The 22,553-nt window shown below is 51.9% G+C and overlaps 1 protein-coding gene across 12 annotated transcripts in view; it reads right to left on the bottom strand.

Moving 5' to 3' along the window:
* The window catches only part of LOC119718632 (uncharacterized), a 145,485-nt gene that overhangs the window by 85,335 nt on the left and 37,597 nt on the right, over positions 1–22,553 (bottom strand). For 9 of the 12 annotated variants that reach the window (XM_072024335.1, XM_072024342.1, XM_072024339.1 and 6 more), the window contains 4 exons: positions 9,861–10,017; positions 9,085–9,273; positions 6,741–6,898; positions 5,955–6,158 (listed from right to left, as the gene is read on the bottom strand). In XM_072024335.1, the coding sequence (XP_071880436.1) occupies positions 5,955–6,158; positions 6,741–6,898; positions 9,085–9,178 (456 nt within the window). In that variant the 5' untranslated portion in view covers positions 9,179–9,273; positions 9,861–10,017. Of the gene's footprint in view, positions 1–5,954; positions 6,159–6,740; positions 6,899–9,084; positions 9,274–9,373; positions 9,636–9,860; positions 10,018–10,858; positions 12,134–22,553 lie in introns of those variants that run through there. The other 3 variants (XM_072024344.1, XM_072024341.1, XM_072024345.1) reach the window with 3 other exon arrangements.

Genomic DNA, 22,553 nt, shown 5'->3' with positions numbered 1-22,553 from the left:
GTGCCTACGTCCACACGCAGATTGACTTTGGCAGCCTGTCAGCAGATTGCTTCAGGGGAGCTACCTGAGATCTTGGCCCAATTCTGGAGAGAGGTACCTGCCAGGGTACCTTCGCTTTTCCTCGCTGATCACATTTTCCAAATCTTCTGGGCTAGCTCCACACGCAGAATTGCTTGCCAATGCCAGCCCAGGACCCCTCCACGTTAGCTTTCTGCCAAGTTTGCCTCTCCTTTCCAGCTAGCTGCATGCCTGCAAGCCACCATTGCTTCCTCCACGAAGCTTCTGCAAATGTTTGGGCTTCTTGCTGACACAGATTTAGCTCTGGGTACCTGCAAAGCCCTTCAGGGCAGGGACGCCACAAGGCTGGCCAACTTTCCTGCTAAGCGTATGCCTGGTAGCTACCCTTGCCTTCTCACCTCGGCATGCTTCTGCAAAAGGTTTTTCCTTCTGCCAACACACATTTTTTCTCTCTGCATATCAAACTCGCATATATCTAGGGATATCTCCAGGACAGGCAACAGGCAATTAAGGCTACTTTGGAGGTTTTACATGCCCGGGAGCTCCCTTGGCCTCCACCACATTACACTTAGCAAAAAGTTTTGCCTCCCTGCCTTACTCCTGGACTACAGCAGCGTACCCGTCCGGGGTCGCTACCTCAATTTCAGTCAAATTGGCAATTACGTGCATGCCCAGTAGCTACCCGTTCCTCCTCCCAGGCATACTTGGGGAAGTTTTTGGCCTCTTCCAGAGACTGACTTGTGCATTTAGTCCCTAGACCCCTTCACGCTAGGTACCCAAGAGCATTGGCCAATTTTGGAGGGAGCTGCATGCCAACAGGCTTCTCTTGCCTTCTCTTGATCTCCTTTGACAAAAGTTTGTGCCTACGTCCACACGCAGATTGACTTTGGCAGCCTGTCCGCAGATTGCTTCAGGGGAGCTACCTGAGATCTTGGCCCAATTCTGGAGAGAGGTACCTGCCAGGGTACCTTCGCTTTTCCTCGCTGATCACATTTTCCAAATCTTCCGGGCTAGCTCCACATGCAGAATTGCTTGCCAATGCCAGCCCAGGACCCCTCCACGTTAGCTTTCTGCCAAGTTTGCCTCTCCTTTCCAGCTAGCTGCATGCCTGCAAGCCACCATTGCTTCCTCCACGAAGCTTCTGCAAATGTTTGGGCTTCTTGCTGACACAGATTTAGCTCTGGGTACCTGCAAAGCCCTTCAGGGCAGGGACGCCACAAGTCTGGCCAACTTTCCTGCTAAGCGTATGCCTGGTAGCTACCCTTGCCTTCTCACCTCGGCATGCTTCTGCAAAAGGTTTTTCCTTCTGCCAACACACATTTTTTCTCTCTGCATATCAAACTCGCATATATCTAGGGATATCTCCAGGACAGGCAACAGGCAATTAAGGCTACTTTGGAGGGTTTACATGCCCGGGAGCTCCCTTGGCCTCCACCACATTACACTTAGCAAAAAGTTTTGCCTCCCTGCCTTACTCCTGGACTACAGCAGCGTACCCGTCCGGGGTCGCTACCTCAATTTCAGTCAAATTGGCAATTACGTGCATGCCCAGTAGCTACCCGTTCCTCCTCCCAGGCATACTTGGGGAAGTTTTTGGCCTCTTCCAGAGACTGACTTGTGCATTTAGTCCCTAGACCCCTTCACGCTAGGTACCCAAGAGCATTGGCCAATTTTGGAGGGAGCTGCATGCCAACAGGCTTCTCTTGCCTTCTCTTGATCTCCTTTGACAAAAGTTTCTGCCTACGTCCACACACAGATTGACTTCAGCGTCCTGTCAGCAGATTGCTTCAGGGGAGCTACCTGAGATCTTGGCCCAATTCTGGAGAGAGGTACCTGCCAGGGTACCTTCGCTTTTCCTCGCTGATCACATTTTCCAAATCTGCTGGGCTAGCTCCACATGCAGAATTGCTTGCCAATGCCAGCCCAGGACCCCTCCACGTTAGCTTTCTGCCAAGTTTGCCTCTCCTTTCCAGCTAGCTGCATGCCTGCAAGCCACCATTGCTTCCTCCACGAAGCTTCTGCAAATGTTTGGGCTTCTTGCTGACACAGATTTAGCTCTGGGTACCTGCAAAGCCCTTCAGGGCAGGGACGCCACAAGGCTGGCCAACTTTCCTGCTAAGCGTATGCCTGGTAGCTACCCTTGCCTTCTCACCTCGGCATGCTTCTGCAAAAGGTTTTTCCTTCTGCCAACACACATTTTTTCTCTCTGCATATCAAACTCGCATATATCTAGGGATATCTCCAGGACAGGCAACAGGCAATTAAGGCTACTTTGGAGGTTTTACATGCCCGGGAGCTCCCTTGGCCTCCACCACATTACACTTAGCAAAAAGTTTTGCCTCCCTGCCTTACTCCTGGACTACAGCAGCGTACCCGTCCGGGGTCGCTACCTCAATTTCAGTCAAATTGGCAATTACGTGCATGCCCAGTAGCTACCCGTTCCTCCTCCCAGGCATACTTGGGGAAGTTTTTGGCCTCTTCCAGAGACTGACTTGTGCATTTAGTCCCTAGACCCCTTCACGCTAGGTACCCAAGAGCATTGGCCAATTTTGGAGGGAGCTGCATGCCAACAGGCTTCTCTTGCCTTCTCTTGATCTCCTTTGACAAAAGTTTGTGCCTACGTCCACACGCAGATTGACTTTGGCAGCCTGTCCGCAGATTGCTTCAGGGGAGCTACCTGAGATCTTGGCCCAATTCTGGAGAGAGGTACCTGCCAGGGTACCTTCGCTTTTCCTCGCTGATCACATTTTCCAAATCTTCCGGGCTAGCTCCACATGCAGAATTGCTTGCCAATGCCAGCCCAGGACCCCTCCACGTTAGCTTTCTGCCAAGTTTGCCTCTCCTTTCCAGCTAGCTGCATGCCTGCAAGCCACCATTGCTTCCTCCACGAAGCTTCTGCAAATGTTTGGGCTTCTTGCTGACACAGATTTAGCTCTGGGTACCTGCAAAGCCCTTCAGGGCAGGGACGCCACAAGTCTGGCCAACTTTCCTGCTAAGCGTATGCCTGGTAGCTACCCTTGCCTTCTCACCTCGGCATGCTTCTGCAAAAGGTTTTTCCTTCTGCCAACACACATTTGTTCTCTCTGCATATCAAACTCGCATATATCTAGGGATATCTCCAGGACAGGCAACAGGCAATTCAGGCTACTTTGGAGGGTTTACATGCCCGGGAGCTCCCTTGGCCTCCACCACATTACACTTAGCAAAAAGTTTTGCCTCCCTGCCTTACTCCTGGACTACAGCAGCGTACCCGTCCGGGGTCGCTACCTCAATTTCAGTCAAATTGGCAATTACGTGCATGCCCAGTAGCTACCCGTTCCTCCTCCCAGGCATACTTGGGGAAGTTTTTGGCCTCTTCCAGAGACTGACTTGTGCATTTAGTCCCTAGACCCCTTCAGGCTAGGTACCCAAGAGCATTGGCCAATTTTGGAGGGAGCTGCATGCCAACAGGCTTCTCTTGCCTTCTCTTGATCTCCTTTGACAAAAGTTTGTGCCTACGTCCACACGCAGATTGACTTTGGCAGCCTGTCCGCAGATTGCTTCAGGGGAGCTACCTGAGATCTTGGCCCAATTCTGGAGAGAGGTACCTGCCAGGGTACCTTCGCTTTTCCTCGCTGATCACATTTTCCAAATCTTCCGGGCTAGCTCCACATGCAGAATTGCTTGCCAATGCCAGCCCAGGACCCCTCCACGTTAGCTTTCTGCCAAGTTTGCCTCTCCTTTCCAGCTAGCTGCATGCCTGCAAGCCACCATTGCTTCCTCCACGAAGCTTCTGCAAATGTTTGGGCTTCTTGCTGACACAGATTTAGCTCTGGGTACCTGCAAAGCCCTTCAGGGCAGGGACGCCACAAGTCTGGCCAACTTTCCTGCTAAGCGTATGCCTGGTAGCTACCCTTGCCTTCTCACCTCGGCATGCTTCTGCAAAAGGTTTTTCCTTCTGCCAACACACATTTTTTCTCTCTGCATATCAAACTCGCATATATCTAGGGATATCTCCAGGACAGGCAACAGGCAATTAAGGCTACTTTGGAGGGTTTACATGCCCGGGAGCTCCCTTGGCCTCCACCACATTACACTTAGCAAAACGTTTTGCCTCCCTGCCTTACTCCTGGACTACAGCAGCGTACCCGTCCGGGGTCGCTACCTCAATTTCAGTCAAATTGGCAATTACGTGCATGCCCAGTAGCTACCCGTTCCTCCTCCCAGGCATACTTGGGGAAGTTTTTGGCCTCTTCCAGAGACTGACTTGTGCATTTAGTCCGCAGACCCCTTCACGCTAGGTACCCAAGAGCATTGGCCAATTTTGGAGGGAGCTGCATGCCAACAGGCTTCTCTTGCCTTCTCTTGATCTCCTTTGACAAAAGTTTGTGCCTACGTCCACACGCAGATTGACTTTGGCAGCCTGTCCGCAGATTGCTTCAGGGGAGCTACCTGAGATCTTGGCCCAATTCTGGAGAGAGGTACCTGCCAGGGTACCTTCGCTTTTCCTCGCTGATCACATTTTCCAAATCTTCCGGGCTAGCTCCACATGCAGAATTGCTTGCCAATGCCAGCCCAGGACCCCTCCACGTTAGCTTTCTGCCAAGTTTGCCTCTTCTTTCCAGCTAGCTGCATGCCTGCAAGCCACCATTGCTTCCTCTACGAAGCTTCTGCAAATGTTTGGGCTTCTTGCTGACACAGATTTAGCTCTGGGTACCTGCAAAGCCCTTCAGGGCAGGGACGCCACAAGTCTGGCCAACTTTCCTGCTAAGCGTATGCCTGGTAGCTACCCTTACCTTCTCACCTCGGCATGCTTCTGCAAAAGGTTTTTCCTTCTGCCAACACACATTTTTTCTCTCTGCATATCAAACTCGCATATATCTAGGGATATCTCCAGGACAGGCAACAGGCAATTAAGGCTACTTTGGAGGGTTTACATGCCCGGGAGCTCCCTTGGCCTCCACCACATTACACTTAGCAAAAAGTTTTGCCTCCCTGCCTTACTCCTGGACTACAGCAGCGTACCCGTCCGGGGTCGCTACCTCAATTTCAGTCAAATTGGCAATTACGTGCATGCCCAGTAGCTACCCGTTCCTCCTCCCAGGCATACTTGGGGAAGTTTTTGGCCTCTTCCAGAGACTGACTTGTGCATTTAGTCCCTAGACCCCTTCACGCTAGGTACCCAAGAGCATTGGCCAATTTTGGAGGGAGCTGCATGCCAACAGGCTTCTCTTGCCTTCTCTTGATCTCCTTTGACAAAAGTTTGTGCCTACGTCCACACGCAGATTGACTTTGGCAGCCTGTCCGCAGATTGCTTCAGGGGAGCTACCTGAGATCTTGGCCCAATTCTGGAGAGAGGTACCTGCCAGGGTACCTTCGCTTTTCCTCGCTGATCACATTTTCCAAATCTGCTGGGCTAGCTCCACATGCAGAATTGCTTGCCAATGCCAGCCCAGGACCCCTCCACGTTAGCTTTCTGCCAAGTTTGCCTCTCCTTTCCAGCTAGCTGCATGCCTGCAAGCCACCATTGCTTCCTCCACGAAGCTTCTGCAAATGTTTGGGCTTCTTGCTGACACAGATTTAGCTCTGGGTACCTGCAAAGCCCTTCAGGGCAGGGACGCCACAAGTCTGGCCAACTTTCCTGCTAAGCGTATGCCTGGTAGCTACCCTTGCCTTCTCACCTCGGCATGCTTCTGCAAAAGGTTTTTCCTTCTGCCAACACACATTTGTTCTCTCTGCATATCAAACTCGCATATATCTAGGGATATCTCCAGGACAGGCAACAGGCAATTAAGGCTACTTTGGAGGTTTTACATGCCGGGTAGCTACCTTTGCCTGCAGGAGTTTGTACTCAGGAAAATTTTGATTTACCTGCCTTAGTTCTGGCTTGAGTTCTATACCTCTCTGTTATTTCTTACTTGCTTGTCTCTGCATGTCCTGAGGAACTCACAGGTTACCTGAAATTGCACGCAGGCTCCCCAGTTGTTTCTCTGTCTGTTGAGGTCCGGTCCTCTTTGCCCCTTTCGGCTTCTGCCAAGTATCTCCTGGAGCCTTTCCTTTTGGCATTCTCTGAACAGAGCTGAAACCTCAGCTTGCTGCCTCAGACTCCTCCAGGGCTGTTGCTCTAGTACTTTTGTGTACATCCATGTAGGTTCCCAACCCTGTAACAATGGAATAGACAGTTTTTGTTGGATTTTGTTTTGTTCGGTTGTTTCTTTTCATTGTGACCTTTTCTTTGGTCTTTCCTTCAATCCTACCAGCTGTGTTAGTTTGAATCCTCCTCTTAGTTTTGTTGTTTGCTTTTTTCAGACATCAGCACACCACCCCATCTTCCTTGTGCAGTGCCTCCAGCACAGAATCAGAGAAGGGCTGGTGTGGGAAGGGACCTTAAAGACCATCCAGCTCGAGCCCACCTGCATTGGTTCCCCAGAACCCTGGTGGGAGCTGCAGGTCTGGTCTGGGGCCAGCTCTGGCTTGAGGGTGACTGAGGCTGTGGCTGTGAGCCCCGCAGTGACATATGGCAGTTGCCTAGCACCACTGCAGGTCACAATACGCACTGCCCCTGATAGGACAGGGCTGCCATGACCTCACGATCCCTGTCCTTGGCTTTTAAGGAGCTGGGTCCCCATGCGTGGTCCTGAGCGACTTGGTGGATGTGCGAGTCCACGAGTCTCCAAGTGCCACAGCGCGGACTTCTCGCTCTTTCCCCTGGAGCTGCTCACTGCCGTTTGCTTCCATCATACCTGTGTTCCTGAGAAGGTCCACATCCGTGACGTCCATGCCCGAGCTCCCTGGAGCTCACGGCTGGGCTGTCCTGCCAGGTGCCTGGAGCAGACCGGAAAAGTTTGGCCTCCGTGCATTAGTTCTGGACAAAAGCAGCATACCCGCTGCGTGCCAAACCCTGTTTGGGCATCAGAACAGAATCCTCAAGTCTGTGCTGCCCTAAGTCAAGCCTTTTCCTTCATTAGTTATAAAAGGAACATTAAAGTTTACTCTTAATAAGATAATGAGATTAAGGAAGTACATGCTAACCATACAAAACTACAATACTCAACTTTTTGCCCAAATCATGCCGATTGTCATCCCAGGGTGGGACAGATAAGCTTAGAACATAAAAGTGTTAGGAGGTAGTGGGAAAAAAATTCATGGTAGGAAAAAACTTGCAGTGAGGAAAAAAGGGAGAGCTTGGAGGGTGGGGGGGCGGGTGCTCTTCAGAAAGAGCAGATTTTTCCCCAAGAACCTTTGCTTGGTAGCTTGGCAAAGTAAACATGTGGCCAATTCAGGCATCCGTGGCAGAGGAGCTGAGTGAGTGTGTCCCCAGGAGATGTTAGGAGGATCACGGGGAGCAAGACAGCCTCCTGCCCGTGCGCATCCAGCAGCATGACACCATTTGCCACGGGCCTTGTGCATGTAACCTTTCAACTGAAATGGCAAAGCCTGGCCAAGGAAGGATGCCAGCCAGCATGTGGTCAAGACTATTCAATTCTTCCCCTCTCCAATAACGGTATTTAAACTAAGAGGGATTTAAATCAAGACTTCAATCAAGTTTTAAATCAAGTTCAATCAAGCTCATTCCCAGTTGCAGCCTCGAGTTCCACAACATCAAAACTCTCTCTGATATAGAGAGACACACCACCACCCCCTCCGTGCTGCCTGTCCCTTCTGAAGAGCCTATAGCCAGACATTGCAGCACTCCAGTCATGGAAGTGGTCCCACCACATTTCAGTGATGGCAACCAAGTCATAGGCTGCCTGCCTGCACAATGGCTTCCAGCTCCTCCTCTTTGTTGCCCATGCTGCATGCATTAGCATAGATGAACTTCAGCTGGGCTATTGCCTGCTCCCCTGGCCTTGACACTGTTCCCCCGGCACACCTCTAACGAGTCTTATTCCCTCCCTGTCCTCATCCCCCTTCCTTCCTAGTTTAAAGCCCTCAATGAGCCCTGCCAGCTCCTGTGCTAGTGTGTTTTCCCCTTCAAGGCAGGTGGGACCCATCTGCAGTTAGTGGGCCAGGTGCCGAGTAAAGCACTCCACGGCCATAAAACCCCAAATTTCTGTGTTGGCACCAGCCTCTGAGCCACCTGTTAATCAGGTGGGCTTTCCAAGTCCCCTCTGTACCCCTCCCTGCCACTGTAGGGATGGAGGAAAGCACGACCTGTACTCCTTCTCCATATACTAATTGTCCCAGTTCCCTTAAAGTCTTATTTGATAGCCTTCAGGCTTCTCTCTTCAATATCATCTCTGCCAGCCTGAACTATCAAGAGGATAGTAGTCAGAAGGGCAAACCAACTTAGGAAGCTTTCTAGCAATGTCCCTGACCCTGGCCCCGGGGAGGCAGCAGACTTCCCTACAGGTAGGGTCAGGCTGACAAACAGGACCCTCTGTTTCCCTGAGAAGGGAGTCGTCTACAACAATCACCCTTCTTTCTTTCTTTGTGGAGGCAGTCCTGAGGTGTGGAGTCAGCTTCCTTGCCTTAGGCATCGTCCTGGACAGAGGGTTCACCTCATCCTCACCCAGCGGTCTCTCAAGCTCCAGGAAGGCTGGGACAGTAGGGAGGGGGGTTGTCTGCAATGTCGAGCAGTGACCTGTTTCCATTCCTCCTCACCTCCTAGGTCCCCTCCCTCTGCTCAGTAGGGCAGGGGGTCCACCCCCCTTTGGGGCGCCTCACGCCAGTACCTCTCCTTCAGATCTTGCAGGGAGTTACCCCACAGCTCTGACTCCCGCTCGCCCTCCCTGAGGGCCCTCAACCTCTCCACCTCCTCCAAGTTTCCTGCTAAGCGTATGCCTGGTAGCTACCCTTGCCTTCTCACCTCAGCATGCTTCTGCAAAAGGTTTGCCTTCCGCCAACACACATTTTTTCTCTCTGCATCCGAAACTCGCATATCTCTAGGGATATCTCCAGGACAGGCAACAGGCAATTAAGGCTACTTTGGAGGTTTTTTTACATGCCTGGTAGCTACCTTTGCCTGCAGGAGTTTGTACTCAGGAAAATTTTGGTTTACCTGCCTTAGTTCTGGCTTGAGTTCTATACCTGTCTGTTATTTCTTACTTGCTTGTCTCTGCATGTCCTGTAGAACTCACAGATTACCTGAAATTGCACGCAGGCTCCCCAGTTGAGGTCCGGTCCTCTTTGCCCCTTTCGGCTTCTGCCAAGTATCTCCTGGAGCCTTTCCTTTTGGCATTCTCTGAACAGAGCTGAAACCTCAGCTTGCTGCCTCAGACTCCTCCAGGGCTGTTGCTCTAGTACTTTTGTGTCCATCCGTGTAGGTTCCCAACCCTGCAACAATGGAATAGACAGTTTTTGTTGGATTTTGTTTTGTTTGGTTGTTTCTTTTCATTGTGACCTTTTCTTTCTTTGGTCTTTCCTTCAATCCTACCAGTTCTGTTAGTCTGAATCCTCCTCTTAGTTTTGTTGTTTGCTTTTTTTCAGACATCAGCACACCACCCCATCTTCCTTGTGCAGTGCCTCCAGCACAGAATCAGAGAAGGGCTGGTGTGGGAAGGGACCTTAAAGACCATCCAGCTCGAGCTCACCTGCACTGGTGCCCCAGCACCCTGGTGGGAGCTGCAGGTCTGGTCTGGGGCCAGCTCTGGCTTGAGGGTGACTGAGGCTGTGGCTGTGAGCCCCGCAGTGACATATGGCAGTTGCCTAGCACCACTGCAGGTCACAATACGCACTGCCCCTGATAGGACAGGGCTGCCATGACCTCACGATCCCTGTCCTTGGCTTTTAAGGAGCTGGGTCCCCATGCGTGGTCCTGAGCGACTTGGTGGACGTGCGAGTCCACGAGTCTCCAAGTGCCACAGCGCGGACTTCTCGCTCTTTCCCCTGGAGCTGCTCACTGCCGTTTGCTTCCATCATACCTGTGTTCCTGAGAAGGTCCACATCCGTGACGTCCATGCTGAGCTCCCTGGAGCTCACGGCTGGGCTGTCCTGCCAGGTGCCTGGAGCAGACCGGAAAAGTTTGGCCTCCGTGCATTAGTTCTGGGCAAAAGCAGCATACCCGCTGCGTGCCAAACCCTGTTTGGGCATCAGAACAGAATCCTCAAGTCTGCGCTGCCCTAAGTCAAGCCTTTTCCTTCATTAGTTATAAAAGGAACATTAAAGTTTACTCTTAATAAGATAATGAGATTAAGGAAGTACATGCTAACCATACAAAACTACAATACTCAACTTTTTGCCCAAATCATGCCAATTGTCATCCCAGGGTGGGACAGATAAGCTTAGAACATAAAAGTGTTAGGAGGAAGTGGGAAAAAAATTCATGGTAGGAAAAAACTTGCAGTGAGGAAAAAAGGGAGAGCTCGGAGGGTGGGGGGTGTGCTCCAGGGCCACAAACCTGTTGCATAAGGGCACCCAGGAAGGCTGGGACGGTAGGGAGGGGGGTTTTCTGCAATGTTAAGCAGTGACCTGTTTCCATTCCTCCTCATCTCCTAGGTCCCCTCCCTCTGCTCAGTAGGGCAGGGGGTCCACCCCCCTTTGGGGCACCTCACCCCACTACCTCTCCTTCAGGCCTTGCAGGGAGTTACCCCACAGCTCTGTCTCCCGCTCGCCCTCCCTGAGGGCCCTCAACCTCTCCACCTCCTCCTTGAGCTCCGCCACCAGGCTGAGCAGGCCAGCCACCTCATACACACCGCGTCCCTGCCACCCTCAGGCACTCCCTGCACCCAGAGACCCGAGCCACCACAGTTTTGAGCGGGCGTTCAGTCCGGGTGGCTGCAGCCCGTCTAAAAAGAGCTCTCTGCCTCGTGAGGATCATAGCGGTTTACCTACAGGCAGGCAGCCGGCAGAAAACTTCTTCTTGTGAGTGGGGCGGAGCGTGCCGCCCTGCCTCACCTCAGCGCAAACCACCGCCCCTCACCTGTTTCCCGCCTTCAGCGCTCGCGCCTCTTTGGGCGGATTTTTAACGGCTGGGGAGGGGGCGCTGCTGCCTCTGCCTCTGCCTCCTCAGCCGCCCTCATGGGGGCTGCCGGGTCCTAGCAGCGCCCTCGGTGTTAGTTCTGGCACAAGCTGCATGCCCGTCTGTTAGCTGTTGCCTCCCGATCTCTGCGTGTCCCGTAGCACTCACAGATTAACTGAAATTGCACGCAACAATCACCCTTCATTCTTTCTTTGTGGAGGCAGTTGGGGAGGGGAGTTGTCTGCAATGTCGAGCAGTGACCTGTTTCCATTCCTCCTCGCCTCAGAGGTTCCCTCCCTATGTTCAGAAGGGCAGGGGGACTACCCCCCTTTGGGGCGCCAAACCCCACTACCTCTCCTTAAGGCCTCTAAGGGAGTTACCCCACAGCTCTGTCTCCCACTCGCCTTCCCTGAGGACCCTCAACCTCTCCACCTCCTCCAAGTTTCCAGCTAAGCATATGCCTGGTAGCTATCCTTGCCTTCTCACCTCGGCATGCTTCTGCAAAAGGTTTTTCCTTCTGCCAACACACATTTTTTCTCTCTGCATATCAAACTCGCATATATCTAGGGATATCTCCAGGACAGGCAACAGGCAATTCAGGCTACTTTGGAGGGTTTACATGCCCGGGAGCTCCCTTGGCCTCCACCACATTACACTTAGCAAAAAGTTTTGCCTCCCTGCCTTACTCCTGGACTACAGCAGCGTACCCGTCCGGGGTCGCTACCTCAATTTCAGTCAAATTGGCAATTACGTGCATGCCCAGTAGCTACCCGTTCCTCCTCCCAGGCATACTTGCAAAAGTTTTTTGACCTCTTCCAGAGACTGACTTGTGCATTTAGTCCCTAGACCCCTTCACGCTAGGTACCCAAGAGCATTGGCCAATTTTGGAGGGAGCTGCATGCCAACAGGCTTCTCTTGCCTTCTCTTGATCTCCTTTGACAAAAGTTTGTGCCTACGTCCACACACAGATTGACTTTGGCAGCCTGTCCACAGATTGCTTCAGGGGAGCTACCTGAGATCTTGGCCCAATTCTGGAGAGAGGTACCTGCCAGGGTACCTTCGCTTTTCCTCGCTGATCACATTTTCCAAATCTGCTGGGCTAGCTCCACATGCAGAATTGCTTGCCAATGCCAGCCCAGGACCCCTCCACGTTAGCTTTCTGCCAAGTTTGCCTCTCCTTTCCAGCTAGCTGCATGCCTGCAAGCCACCATTGCTTCCTCCACGAAGCTTCTGCAAATGTTTGGGCTTCTTGCTGACACAGATTTAGCTCTGGGTACCTGCAAAGCCCTTCAGGGCAGGGACGCCACAAGTCTGGCCAACTTTCCTGCTAAGCGTATGCCTGGTAGCTACCCTTGCCTTCTCACCTCGGCATGCTTCTGCAAAAGGTTTTTCCTTCTGCCAACACACATTTTTTCTCTCTGCATATCAAACTCGCATATATCTAGGGATATCTCCAGGACAGGCAACAGGCAATTAAGGCTACTTTGGAGGGTTTACATGCCCGGGAGCTCCCTTGGCCTCCACCATATTACACTCAGCAAAAAGTTTTGCCTCCCTGCCTTACTCCTGGACTACAGCAGCGTACCCGTCCGGGGTCGCTACCTCAGTTTCAGTCAAATTGGCAATTACGTGCATGCCCAGTAGCTACCCGTTCCTCCTCCCAGGCATACTTGGGGAAGTTTTTGGCCTCTTCCAGAGACTGACTTGTGCATTTAGTCCTCAGACCCCTTCAGGCTAGGTACCCAAGAGCATTGGCCAATTTTGGAGGGAGCTGCATGCCAACAGGCTTCTCTTGCCTTCTCTTGATCTCCTTTGACAAAAGTTTGTGCCTACGTCCACATGCAGATTGACTTTGGCAGCCTGTCCACAGATTGCTTCAGAGGAGCGCTACCTGAGATCTTGGCCCAATTCTGGAGAGAGGTACCTGCCAGGGTACCTTCGCTTTTCCTCGCTGATCACATTTTCCAAATCTGCTGGGCTAGCTCCACATACAGAATTGCTTGCCAATGCCAGCCCAGGACCCCTCCACGTTAGCTTTCTGCCAAGTTTGCCTCTCCTTTCCAGCTAGCTGCATGCCTGCAAGCCACCATTGCTTCCTCCACGAAGCTTCTGCAAATGTTTGGGCTTCTTGCTGACACAGATTTAGCTCTGGGTACCTGCAAAGCCCTTCAGGGCAGGGACGCCACAAGTCCGGCCAAGTTTCCTGCTAAGCATATGCCTGGTAGCTACCCTTGCCTTCTCACCTCGGCATGCTTCTGCAAAAGGTTTTTCCTTCTGCCAACACACATTTTTTCTCTCTGCATATCAAACTCGCATATATCTAGGGATATCTCCAGGACAGGCAACAGGCAATTAAGGCTACTTTGGAGGGTTTACATGCCCGGGAGCTCCCTTGGCCTCCACCATATTACACTTAGCAAAAAGTTTTGCCTCCCTGCCTTACTCCTGGACTACAGCAGCGTACCCGTCCGGGGTCGCTACCTCAATTTCAGTCAAATTGGCAATTACGTGCATGCCCAGTAGCTACCCGTTCCTCCTCCCAGGCATACTTGGGGAAGTTTTTGGCCTCTTCCAGAGACTGACTTGTGCATTTAGTCCGCAGACCCCTTCAGGCTAGGTACCCAAGAGCATTGGCCAATTTTGGAGGGAGCTGCATGCCAACAGGCTTCTCTTGCCTTCTCTTGACCTGCTTTGACAAAAGTTTGTGCCTACGTCCACATGCAGATTGACTTTGGCAGCCTGTCAGCAGATTGCTTCAGGGGAGCTACCTGAGATCTTGGCCCAATTCTGGAGAGAGGTACCTGCCAGGGTACCTTCGCTTTTCCTCGCTGATCACATTTTCCAAATCTGCTGGGCTAGCTCCACATGCAGAATTGCTTGCCAATGCCAGCCCAGGACCCCTCCACGTTAGCTTTCTGCCAAGTTTGCCTCTCCTTTCCAGCTAGCTGCATGCCTGCAAGCCACCATTGCTTCCTCCACGAAGCTTCTGCAAATGTTTGGGCTTCTTGCTGACACAGATTTAGCTCTGGGTACCTGCAAAGCCCTTCAGGGCAGGGACGCCACAAGGCTGGCCAACTTTCCTGCTAAGCGTATGCCTGGTAGCTACCCTTGCCTTCTCACCTCGGCATGCTTCTGCAAAAGGTTTTTCCTTCTGCCAACACACATTTGTTCTCTCTGCATATCAAACTCGCATATATCTAGGGATATCTCCAGGACAGGCAACAGGCAATTAAGGCTACTTTGGAGGGTTTACATGCCCGGGAGCTCCCTTGGCCTCCACCACATTACACTTAGCAAAAAGTTTTGCCTCCCTGCCTTACTCCTGGACTACAGCAGCGTACCCGTCCGGGGTCGCTACCTCAATTTCAGTCAAATTGGCAATTACGTGCATGCCCAGTAGCTACCCGTTCCTCCTCCCAGGCATACTTGCAAAAGTTTTTTGGCCTCTTCCAGAGACTGACTTGTGCATTTAGTCCTCAGACCCCTTCAGGCTAGGTACCCAAGAGCATTGGCCAATTTTGGAGGGAGCTGCATGCCAACAGGCTTCTCTTGCCTTCTCTTGATCTCCTTTGACAAAAGTTTCTGCCTACGTCCACACACAGATTGACTTTGGCAGCCTGTCCACAGATTGCTTCAGGGGAGCTACCTGAGATCTTGGCCCAATTCTGGAGAGAGGTACCTGCCAGGGTACCTTCGCTTTTCCTCGCTGATCACATTTTCCAAATCTGCTGGGCTAGCTCCACATGCAGAATTGCTTGCCAATGCCAGCCCAGGACCCCTCCACGTTAGCTTTCTGCCAAGTTTGCCTCTCCTTTCCAGCTAGCTGCATGCCTGCAAGCCACCATTGCTTCCTCCACGAAGCTTCTGCAAATGTTTGGGCTTCTTGCTGACACAGATTTAGCTCTGGGTACCTGCAAAGCCCTTCAGGGCAGGGACGCCACAAGTCTGGCCAACTTTCCTGCTAAGCGTATGCCTGGTAGCTACCCTTGCCTTCTCACCTCGGCATGCTTCTGCAAAAGGTTTTTCCTTCTGCCAACACACATTTTTTCTCTCTGCATATCAAACTCGCATATATCTAGGGATATCTCCAGGACAGGCAACAGGCAATTAAGGCTACTTTGGAGGGTTTACATGCCCGGGAGCTCCCTTGGCCTCCACCACATTACACTTAGCAAAAAGTTTTGCCTCCCTGCCTTACTCCTGGACTACAGCAGCGTACCCGTCCAGGGTCGCTACCTCAATTTCAGTCAAATTGGCAATTACGTGCATGCCCAGTAGCTACCCGTTCCTCCTCCCAGGCATACTTGGGGAAGTTTTTGGCCTCTTCCAGAGACTGACTTGTGCATTTAGTCCGCAGACCCCTTCAGGCTAGGTACCCAAGAGCATTGGCCAATTTTGGAGGGAGCTGCATGCCAACAGGCTTCTCTTGCCTTCTCTTGACCTGCTTTGACAAAAGTTTGTGCCTACGTCCACATGCAGATTGACTTTGGCAGCCTGTCAGCAGATTGCTTCAGGGGAGCTACCTGAGATCTTGGCCCAATTCTGGAGAGAGGTACCTGCCAGGGTACCTTCGCTTTTCCTCGCTGATCACATTTTCCAAATCTTCCGGGCTAGCTCCACATGCAGAATTGCTTGCCAATGCCAGCCCAGGACCCCTCCACGTTAGCTTTCTGCCAAGTTTGCCTCTCCTTTCCAGCTAGCTGCATGCCTGCAAGCCACCATTGCTTCCTCCACGAAGCTTCTGCAAATGTTTGGGCTTCTTGCTGACACAGATTTAGCTCTGGGTACCTGCAAAGCCCTTCAGGGCAGGGACGCCACAAGGCTGGCCAACTTTCCTGCTAAGCGTATGCCTGGTAGCTACCCTTGCCTTCTCACCTCGGCATGCTTCTGCAAAAGGTTTTTCCTTCTGCCAACACATATTTTTTCTCTCTGCATATCAAACTCGCATATATCTAGGGATATCTCCAGGACAGGCAACAGGCAATTAAGGCTACTTTGGAGGTTTTACATGCCCGGGAGCTCCCTTGGCCTCCACCATATTACACTTAGCAAAAAGTTTTGCCTCCCTGCCTTACTCCTGGACTACAGCAGCGTACCCGTCCGGGGTCGCTACCTCAATTTCAGTCAAATTGGCAATTACGTGCATGCCCAGTAGCTACCCGTTCCTCCTCCCAGGCATACTTGGGGAAGTTTTTGGCCTCTTCCAGAGACTGACTTGTGCATTTAGTCCCTAGACCCCTTCAGGCTAGGTACCCAAGAGCATTGGCCAATTTTGGAGGGAGCTGCATGCCAACAGGCTTCTCTTGCCTTCTCTTGACCTGCTTTGACAAAAGTTTGTGCCTACGTCCACACGCAGATTGACTTTGGCAGCCTGTCCGCAGATTTCTTCAGGGGAGCTACCTGAGATCTTGGCCCAATTCTGGAGAGAGGTACCTGCCAGGGTACCTTCGCTTTTCCTCGCTGATCACATTTTCCAAATCTGCTGGGCTAGCTCCACATGCAGAATTGCTTGCCAATGCCAGCCCAGGACCCCTCCACGTTAGCTTTCTGCCAAGTTTGCCTCTCCTTTCCAGCTAGCTGCATGCCTGCAAGCCACCATTGCTTCCTCCACGAAGCTTCTGCAAATGTTTGGGCTTCTTGCTGACACAGATTTAGCTCTGGGTACCTGCAAAGCCCTTCAGGGCAGGGACGCCACAAGTCTGGCCAACTTTCCTGCTAAGCGTATGCCTGGTAGCTACCCTTGCCTTCTCACCTCGGCATGCTTCTGCAAAAGGTTTTTCCTTCTGCCAACACACATTTTTTCTCTCTGCATATCAAACTCGCATATATCTAGGGATATCTCCAGGACAGGCAACAGGCAATTAAGGCTACTTTGGAGGGTTTACATGCCCGGGAGCTCCCTTCGCCTCCACCACATTACACTTAGCAAAAAGTTTTGCCTCCCTGCCTTACTCCTGGACTACAGCAGCGTACCCGTCCGGGGTCGCTACCTCAATTTCAGTCAAATTGGCAATTACGTGCATGCCCAGTAGCTACCCGTTCCTCCTCCCAGGCATACTTGCAAAAGTTTTTTGGCCTCTTCCAGAGACTGACTTGTGCATTTAGTCCTCAGACCCCTTCAGGCTAGGTACCCAAGAGCATGGGCCAATTTTGGAGGGAGCTGCATGCCAACAGGCTTCTCTTGCCTTCTCTTGATCTCCTTTGACAAAAGTTTCTGCCTACGTCCACACACAGATTGACTTTGGCAGCCTGTCCGCAGATTGCTTCAGGGGAGCTACCTGAGATCTTGGCCCAATTCTGGAGAGAGGTACCTGCCAGGGTACCTTCGCTTTTCCTCGCTGATCACATTTTCCAAATCTGCTGGGCTAGCTCCACATGCAGAATTGCTTGCCAATGCCAGCCCAGGACCCCTCCACGTTAGCTTTCTGCCAAGTTTGCCTCTCCTTTCCAGCTAGCTGCATGCCTGCAAGCCACCATTGCTTCCTCCACGAAGCTTCTGCAAATGTTTGGGCTTCTTGCTGACACAGATTTAGCTCTGGGTACCTGCAAAGCCCTTCAGGGCAGGGACGCCACAAGTCTGGCCAACTTTCCTGCTAAGCGTATGCCTGGTAGCTACCCTTGCCTTCTCACCTCGGCATGCTTCTGCAAAAGGTTTTTCCTTCTGCCAACACACATTTGTTCTCTCTGCATATCAAACTCGCATATATCTAGGGATATCTCCAGGACAGGCAACAGGCAATTAAGGCTACTTTGGAGGGTTTACATGCCCGGGAGCTCCCTTGGCCTCCACCATATTACACTTAGCAAAAAGTTTTGCCTCCCTGCCTTACTCCTGGACTACAGCAGCGTACCCGTCCGGGGTCGCTACCTCAATTTCAGTCAAATTGGCAATTACGTGCATGCCCAGTAGCTACCCGTTCCTCCTCCCAGGCATACTTGGGGAAGTTTTTGGCCTCTTCCAGAGACTGACTTGTGCATTTAGTCCGCAGACCCCTTCAGGCTAGGTACCCAAGAGCATTGGCCAATTTTGGAGGGAGCTGCATGCCAACAGGCTTCTCTTGCCTTCTCTTGACCTGCTTTGACAAAAGTTTGTGCCTACGTCCACATGCAGATTGACTTTGGCAGCCTGTCCGCAGATTGCTTCAGGGGAGCTACCTGAGATCTTGGCCCAATTCTGGAGAGAGGTACCTGCCAGGGTACCTTCGCTTTTCCTCGCTGATCACATTTTCCAAATCTGCTGGGCTAGCTCCACATGCAGAATTGCTTGCCAATGCCAGCCCAGGACCCCTCCACGTTAGCTTTCTGCCAAGTTTGCCTCTCCTTTCCAGCTAGCTGCATGCCTGCAAGCCACCATTGCTTCCTCCACGAAGCTTCTGCAAATGTTTGGGCTTCTTGCTGACACAGATTTAGCTCTGGGTACCTGCAAAGCCCTTCAGGGCAGGGACGCCACAAGTCTGGCCAACTTTCCTGCTAAGCGTATGCCTGGTAGCTACCCTTGCCTTCTCACCTCGGCATGCTTCTGCAAAAGGTTTTTCCTTCTGCCAACACACATTTTTTCTCTCTGCATATCAAACTCGCATATATCTAGGGATATCTCCAGGACAGGCAACAGGCAATTAAGGCTACTTTGGAGGGTTTACATGCCCGGGAGCTCCCTTCGCCTCCACCACATTACACTTAGCAAAAAGTTTTGCCTCCCTGCCTTACTCCTGGACTACAGCAGCGTACCCGTCCGGGGTCGCTACCTCAATTTCAGTCAAATTGGCAATTACGTGCATGCCCAGTAGCTACCCGTTCCTCCTCCCAGGCATACTTGCAAAAGTTTTTTGGCCTCTTCCAGAGACTGACTTGTGCATTTAGTCCTCAGACCCCTTCAGGCTAGGTACCCAAGAGCATGGGCCAATTTTGGAGGGAGCTGCATGCCAACAGGCTTCTCTTGCCTTCTCTTGATCTCCTTTGACAAAAGTTTCTGCCTACGTCCACACACAGATTGACTTTGGCAGCCTGTCCGCAGATTGCTTCAGGGGAGCTACCTGAGATCTTGGCCCAATTCTGGAGAGAGGTACCTGCCAGGGTACCTTCGCTTTTCCTCGCTGATCACATTTTCCAAATCTGCTGGGCTAGCTCCACATGCAGAATTGCTTGCCAATGCCAGCCCAGGACCCCTCCACGTTAGCTTTCTGCCAAGTTTGCCTCTCCTTTCCAGCTAGCTGCATGCCTGCAAGCCACCATTGCTTCCTCCACGAAGCTTCTGCAAATGTTTGGGCTTCTTGCTGACACAGATTTAGCTCTGGGTACCTGCAAAGCCCTTCAGGGCAGGGACGCCACAAGTCTGGCCAACTTTCCTGCTAAGCGTATGCCTGGTAGCTACCCTTGCCTTCTCACCTCGGCATGCTTCTGCAAAAGGTTTTTCCTTCTGCCAACACACATTTGTTCTCTCTGCATATCAAACTCGCATATATCTAGGGATATCTCCAGGACAGGCAACAGGCAATTAAGGCTACTTTGGAGGGTTTACATGCCCGGGAGCTCCCTTGGCCTCCACCATATTACACTTAGCAAAAAGTTTTGCCTCCCTGCCTTACTCCTGGACTACAGCAGCGTACCCGTCCGGGGTCGCTACCTCAATTTCAGTCAAATTGGCAATTACGTGCATGCCCAGTAGCTACCCGTTCCTCCTCCCAGGCATACTTGGGGAAGTTTTTGGCCTCTTCCAGAGACTGACTTCTGCATTTAGTCCGCAGACCCCTTCAGGCTAGGTACCCAAGAGCATTGGCCAATTTTGGAGGGAGCTGCATGCCAACAGGCTTCTCTTGCCTTCTCTTGACCTGCTTTGACAAAAGTTTGTGCCTACGTCCACATGCAGATTGACTTTGGCAGCCTGTCCGCAGATTGCTTCAGGGGAGCTACCTGAGATCTTGGCCCAATTCTGGAGAGAGGTACCTGCCAGGGTACCTTCGCTTTTCCTCGCTGATCACATTTTCCAAATCTGCTGGGCTAGCTCCACATGCAGAATTGCTTGCCAATGCCAGCCCAGGACCCCTCCACGTTAGCTTTCTGCCAAGTTTGCCTCTCCTTTCCAGCTAGCTGCATGCCTGCAAGCCACCATTGCTTCCTCCACGAAGCTTCTGCAAATGTTTGGGCTTCTTGCTGACACAGATTTAGCTCTGGGTACCTGCAAAGCCCTTCAGGGCAGGGACGCCACAAGGCTGGCCAACTTTCCTGCTAAGCGTATGCCTGGTAGCTACCCTTGCCTTCTCACCTCGGCATGCTTCTGCAAAAGGTTTTTCCTTCTGCCAACACACATTTTTTCTCTCTGCATATCAAACTCGCATATATCTAGGGATATCTCCAGGACAGGCAACAGGCAATTAAGGCTACTTTGGAGGGTTTACATGCCCGGGAGCTCCCTTGGCCTCCACCACATTACACTTAGCAAAAAGTTTTGCCTCCCTGCCTTACTCCTGGACTACAGCAGCGTACCCGTCCGGGGTCGCTACCTCAATTTCAGTCAAATTGGCAATTACGTGCATGCCCAGTAGCTACCCGTTCCTCCTCCCAGGCATACTTGGGGAAGTTTTTGGCCTCTTCCAGAGACTGACTTGTGCATTTAGTCCGCAGACCCCTTCAGGCTAGGTACCCAAGAGCATTGGCCAATTTTGGAGGGAGCTGCATGCCAACAGGCTTCTCTTGACTTCTCTTGACCTGCTTTGACAAAAGTTTGTGCCTACGTCCACATGCAGATTGACTTTGGCAGCCTGTCAGCAGATTGCTTCAGGGGAGCTACCTGAGATCTTGGCCCAATTCTGGAGAGAGGTACCTGCCAGGGTACCTTCGCTTTTCCTCGCTGATCACATTTTCCAAATCTGCTGGGCTAGCTCCACATGCAGAATTGCTTGCCAATGCCAGCCCAGGACCCCTCCACGTTAGCTTTCTGCCAAGTTTGCCTCTCCTTTCCAGCTAGCTGCATGCCTGCAAGCCACCATTGCTTCCTCCACGAAGCTTCTGCAAATGTTTGGGCTTCTTGCTGACACAGATTTAGCTCTGGGTACCTGCAAAGCCCTTCAGGGCAGGGACGCCACAAGGCTGGCCAACTTTCCTGCTAAGCGTATGCCTGGTAGCTACCCTTGCCTTCTCACCTCGGCATGCTTCTGCAAAAGGTTTTTCCTTCTGCCAACACACATTTGTTCTCTCTGCATATCAAACTCGCATATATCTAGGGATATCTCCAGGACAGGCAACAGGCAATTAAGGCTACTTTGGAGGGTTTACATGCCCGGGAGCTCCCTTCGCCTCCACCACATTACACTTAGCAAAAAGTTTTGCCTCCCTGCCTTACTCCTGGACTACAGCAGCGTACCCGTCCGGGGTCGCTACCTCAATTTCAGTCAAATTGGCAATTACGTGCATGCCCAGTAGCTACCCGTTCCTCCTCCCAGGCATACTTGGGGAAGTTTTTGGCCTCTTCCAGAGACTGACTTGTGCATTTAGTCCCTAGACCCCTTCAGGCTAGGTACCCAAGAGCATTGGCCAATTTTGGAGGGAGCTGCATGCCAACAGGCTTCTCTTGCCTTCTCTTGATCTCCTTTGACAAAAGTTTCTGCCTACGTCCACACACAGATTGACTTTGGCGTCCTGTCAGCAGATTGCTTCAGGGGAGCTACCTGAGATCTTGACCCAATTCTGGAGAGAGGTACCTGCCAGGGTACCTTCGCTTTTCCTCGCTGATCACATTTTCCAAATCTGCTGGGCTAGCTCCACATGCAGAATTGCTTGCCAATGCCAGCCCAGGACCCCTCCACGTTAGCTTTCTGCCAAGTTTGCCTCTCCTTTCCAGCTAGCTGCATGCCTGCAAGCCACCATTGCTTCCTCCACGAAGCTTCTGCAAATGTTTGGGCTTCTTGCTGACACAGATTTAGCTCTGGGTACCTGCAAAGCCCTTCAGGGCAGGGACGCCACAAGTCTGGCCAACTTTCCTGCTAAGCGTATGCCTGGTAGCTACCCTTGCCTTCTCACCTCGGCATGCTTCTGCAAAAGGTTTTTCCTTCTGCCAACACACATTTTTTCTCTCTGCATATCAAACTCGCATATATCTAGGGATATCTCCAGGACAGGCAACAGGCAATTAAGGCTACTTTGGAGGGTTTACATGCCCGGGAGCTCCCTTCGCCTCCACCACATTACACTTAGCAAAAAGTTTTGCCTCCCTGCCTTACTCCTGGACTACAGCAGCGTACCCGTCCGGGGTCGCTACCTCAGTTTCAGTCAAATTGGCAATTACGTGCATGCCCAGTAGCTACCCGTTCCTCCTCCCAGGCATACTTGGGGAAGTTTTTGGCCTCTTCCAGAGACTGACTTGTGCATTTAGTCCGCAGACCCCTTCAGGCTAGGTACCCAAGAGCATTGGCCAATTTTGGAGGGAGCTGCATGCCAACAGGCTTCTCTTGCCTTCTCTTGATCTCCTTTGACAAAAGTTTCTGCCTACGTCCACACACAGATTGACTTTGGCAGCCTGTCCGCAGATTGCTTCAGGGGAGCTACCTGAGATCTTGGCCCAATTCTGGAGAGAGGTACCTGCCAGGGTACCTTCGCTTTTCCTCGCTGATCACATTTTCCAAATCTGCTGGGCTAGCTCCACATGCAGAATTGCTTGCCA

Source organism: Anas platyrhynchos, chromosome 16, assembly GCF_047663525.1.
Source record: "Anas platyrhynchos isolate ZD024472 breed Pekin duck chromosome 16, IASCAAS_PekinDuck_T2T, whole genome shotgun sequence".
NCBI lineage: Eukaryota > Metazoa > Chordata > Aves > Anseriformes > Anatidae > Anas > Anas platyrhynchos.
This window is presented reverse-complemented; position numbering and strand designations above follow the sequence as displayed.